General features: G+C 32.8%; 1 protein-coding gene across 1 annotated transcript; it reads right to left on the bottom strand.

Moving 5' to 3' along the window:
• Positions 1-583: 583 nt before the first annotated feature.
• LOC105315510 (uncharacterized) lies at positions 584-2,931 on the bottom strand (the record flags this gene model as incomplete). The annotated part of the gene is made up of 7 exons (XM_011410190.1): positions 2,877-2,931; positions 2,760-2,828; positions 2,360-2,518; positions 1,745-2,303; positions 1,202-1,704; positions 922-1,104; positions 584-873 (listed from the first exon to the last, which is right to left on the bottom strand). Coding segments are annotated over exons 1-7 (1,818 nt in total), but the record flags the coding sequence as incomplete, so codon positions are not given.
• Positions 2,932-4,486: the final 1,555 nt, after the last annotated feature.

Genomic DNA, 4,486 nt, shown 5'->3' with positions numbered 1-4,486 from the left:
GATTTTTACCATGCAAACAGGTATTATAATGATCTAAATCTAGTGCAAGAATCACTGAAAAATCATCTTAAGTTTTAAAAATATAACTGTCCGAATTTTGATTAGTCCGATATTTGATTGTTTACTCTAGCTATGAAATATGGAAGGTCTATATAAAAAATATGTATAGGTTATACACCGAGGTAGAGGTTTCTATGGTATTTATTAACCGAGCGACGCAGTCGCGAGGTTAATAAATGCCATAGAAACCGATACCGAGGTGTATAACCAACTTCTACCATGACACTTGAAAAACAACTACCAGCTGCTGATAATAAGACCACAGTTGACATACATACAACATATCTAACAGGCTAGGCCAGTAAAGAATCAACCAAACTTGACAAATGGACTAATAAGAGCATAAGCGTAGAGTACCAAACTGCCAATCAATTAATTATTTAACGAGATAGGTTTATATTTTTACGAGCTAGGTTAATATGAAAAATAATTGACCTCCAATACTGCAATCTGATTGGTCAATCGCAAGGTGGCATGGTAGAATATAAATTATACATTAATGATACTACATACATGTACAAACCTTGTGTACATCAATCTTAATTGTAGCCACTGAAGCTCCAGCAACATTAGAAGCATTACAATGATACGCTCCAGAATAAGAGGTAGTAATATTAGTAATATCCAGCCTGGTTGAGCCCTCAGTTATGTGAAACAGTGAATTATTAGTGATTACTGATCCAGCAAATGTCCACTGGATAGTAGCCTCAGGGTTCCCAGGATGATGTAACACACATCTCAGTGTTACACTAGAGCCATATAATACAGCAACATATGACACAAAAGCTGAAATATTTGGGACAATATAGTTCACTAAAATATAGAAAATCATACAAATATAATGTAAAAAGGCTTATGTACCATTAGTGCAGGTAATTCCTTGATAGCCAGTACCAGTACAATCACAGAAATAATTAGAAGGAGTTGAAACAAGTGTACAACTACCTCCATTCTGGCAAGGACTCAGTTCACATATATTTGTAATGGAGCAAGTACAAGTATCAGTATTGAGTACATAATTAGCTTCACATAGTAGAAAACATGCTGTAAAAAACAAACAAAAGAGGTATGAACTCACAAACTTAAAATTATAGACACTCCAATAATGTAATTCATGTATCCACATAAACATTTTACATACCTTCAGATGGCTTCAGGTCCAAGTTTCCAGTGTAAGAATAACCAATAAACTGTTGTAAGCCATACACCATTGCTAGTATCTTGTCATTACTGTTGTTAGACCAAACACTAACCTCACCGGTACCACTTAAACTATAACTGTTAAATACATAACACCCACCAACAGAACTATTGTAATGCTTCCATGAACTGGATGTGAGGGATGGAAGAACTGTGCCATTGAGTTGTATCTGTGATGAATCATCAGCAGCAAGTACAACAAGATTAACAGAAGTAGAAGCACCCAATAGACTAATGATTGGAAAACTAGTTACATTAGAAGCATATTGATGTAATGGAGGAATGATTGTCATAGCAGGATCACCATATGAAGTGAATGAAAAATCAGCAAACTGAGCAAGTGAGAACTGAGCTATAAGTATTGAACTAGTTGAATTAATGTAACAACTAGTTTGAGATATAGTTTGACTGAGTACATCATCTTCTTGAAGGGATAGTGAATAACTATTACCATTATCACATGTTATACCAATGCCTGTATTACTCTGTGATCCAATTAGTTTTATTATAACCAGTTTGACGATTATAAAATGACTGAACCAGGAACTCATTACCCCATGAGGCTACTGGTGGTATTTGTTCACCAACAAAATCACGAGCAAATTGACCAACAGGAATGAAACCACAAGTGTGACCAGAATAGACAGATATTGGATTACTTGACTCAACTTTTGTTCCAGTTAAATCAGCCCTTGCTGTAACTGGTTTGAGTAATAGTGTCTCCAGGTATTGTAATTGTATTGTTATTGATTGTCCAGCATTAAGACTGATCTGATTACCTGATGAGGTGAGACTAGATGGTATAGTAACAGTCACTGTTGGTGTGATTGTTATATTGGTATTATTATTACCAGAGACTATTAGAAGAGATGAGAATGAGGTTGATTCATCTGTACCAATAGACACAGCATAATACACATAACTATTGACTGGGTAAAACAAAGCTGGATAGTTGACATACATTCCTGCAGAATAATCACCAAAATGACTCATTGCTACAGTTACTGATATTTTCTTATTTGTTCCAGTTGTAACTAGTAAACCTTTATATTGACACGGTAAGATAATAATGTACTGCCACTGATGATTGCTGGTGTACCAGCAGTAACTGAACCATTAGCTATTGTTTGGGTGAGGTTACTGACTGTAAAGTTGACCGTTTCTGTTTCTGGGGTAGTGATGACAAGTGAGATGGATTGAGTGGTAAGCATTGGTAATATACCAACAACATGTGTACTGGCAGCTGTACTCCAATCATCTGTTAATAAAAACAAAGACAGATGTAAACATGCTTTTCTTTCAATGCATGAGATGATACTACAATTATATATAGACTATTAAGGCTAATGAGAAACTTAGATGAAGTAAAATAATGACATCTTGCTTTCTACTACCATCTAGCTACACCTCATCCCATAATATAGTTATACTTCAACTACTAAATCATTAGTTAACTCTTTAGATCTATACTTTTCTAATTATAGTAGATTATAAATTACCACTATTAGTTGAGCTGATTTTATTCTCATTCTCATGCTGCGGTGTACTGGAGGGACTCAATATTGGACCTAAAATAGTAAAAAATAGTAGTTTCTCAATTTTGTAGCATTACTTACTTTGAATTGAAAAATGAACTGAGTATGTGAGACACAAAAGCACAGCAAAAAGCATTTTGCCTCTTTGTTGGTAGATGTTTGTATTGAAGCTTTTTAAATAAGTTTAGTACCGGAAGTAACTATAAACAATTCATTATCCTTTTAAACAAATAATAATGTTCAATTTATTACAGTGCCAAGTAATTATCTCCTATGCAGTCTATTATTCATTTATACATTAGTCTATATCTCTAATTTTGCTCATTATGATACTATTTATTATACACAGCAGATTCCTACATTAATTTTGTCCAGCAATTTTATGAGTTGAACATTGTGTTTATGTCATTCCAGGACACAAGTGTTCTACAGACAACTGGATCTATACTCATCTACTTTGTACAAACAATAACTTGGAACAATAACTTGTTTTATTTATACAGCTAACTATAGAACACCCGGTTTCAGTGTTCATGCTCCAGCTGTGGTCTGTGTAAAGAACAAACAATAGACCTAATTTCAATTTCCATTAGGGTAGCCTAGCATTAAAATAATTGATCATTAATCAATATATAAATAGCATAATAAATCTAGTATACCAATAGTAATAACAGACTATTCATATAGGTATATAAATCTAGCTAATTGTTGTAATGTATGTTCATTCCAGATTTTTGGCTAACTACAACTACCTATTTAATTACACACAATCCTTTTGTAAAAATAGACTCAATTAGAATTACAATTATATTTGTAATTTTAAAGTAACTTCAATTACAAATACTACTTTGATATGTTTTAATTTGAATGAAATAGCGGATGCATCATTGCTCTAAAAAGGGTTGTTCAGGTATCATAGAACATGACTTGCCACAAATTGTGCTAAGTGAGCTAATCAGTACACTCTATATGAGCTTACAAGCAATGCACATAAATGTACATGGCTTTTGGAGTAATTTTAAAATTGGTAAAAATTTTAATTTTGATTGGAGCTACAGAATTTGTACCCAAATATTTTTGTAAATTTTGAAAGGACATCATTAAGACATAGTCACATTGAGAAGTAAGATGCAAGGTGTATTTTGCTGGATATTTCTAAAAATTAGACAAAGGAAATTTGATGTTGATTTAGTGAAATATGACATGAAAATAATTCTTGTAACAGATGTGCAACAGATGTACAATGATACCATGATATTCAGTAAACAAATTTAAGGAATCAATAATCTAAAAACTGAATTTAAAAGGGCTATATACATGAGATTATGTAAAATAAAATATATATGCACCATATCTTACATCTCAAGGTGTTGAACATAAATAAATCCAAAATGTTTTAACTTTAATATAGAGAAACAGACCTATTTGTTTACATCAAAATTGCATGCAATTGATAGTTTGAATTGATCATAAATTCCCTATGGTGTGAGGGAATGAGCCCCTTTCTTTCGTAGCTGCAACAATTATCATCCCACCCTCAGTTGTCAACTGTAGATAAACTAGAAACAAAAAATTTAAAAAATTATTTAGTGTAGGGTTGAGCCTCTGTTGGATTTGAACCTATGAAATGAATTCAAACAAGCCCCTGTAGGGTTGCTGGTTTAAAAGTATAAAATGAATTCAAACAAGCC

This window comes from Amphimedon queenslandica, unplaced genomic scaffold (assembly GCF_000090795.2).
Source record: "Amphimedon queenslandica unplaced genomic scaffold, v1.1 AMPQUscaffold_9857_Cont17918, whole genome shotgun sequence".
Lineage (NCBI taxonomy): Eukaryota > Metazoa > Porifera > Demospongiae > Haplosclerida > Niphatidae > Amphimedon > Amphimedon queenslandica.
This window is presented reverse-complemented; position numbering and strand designations above follow the sequence as displayed.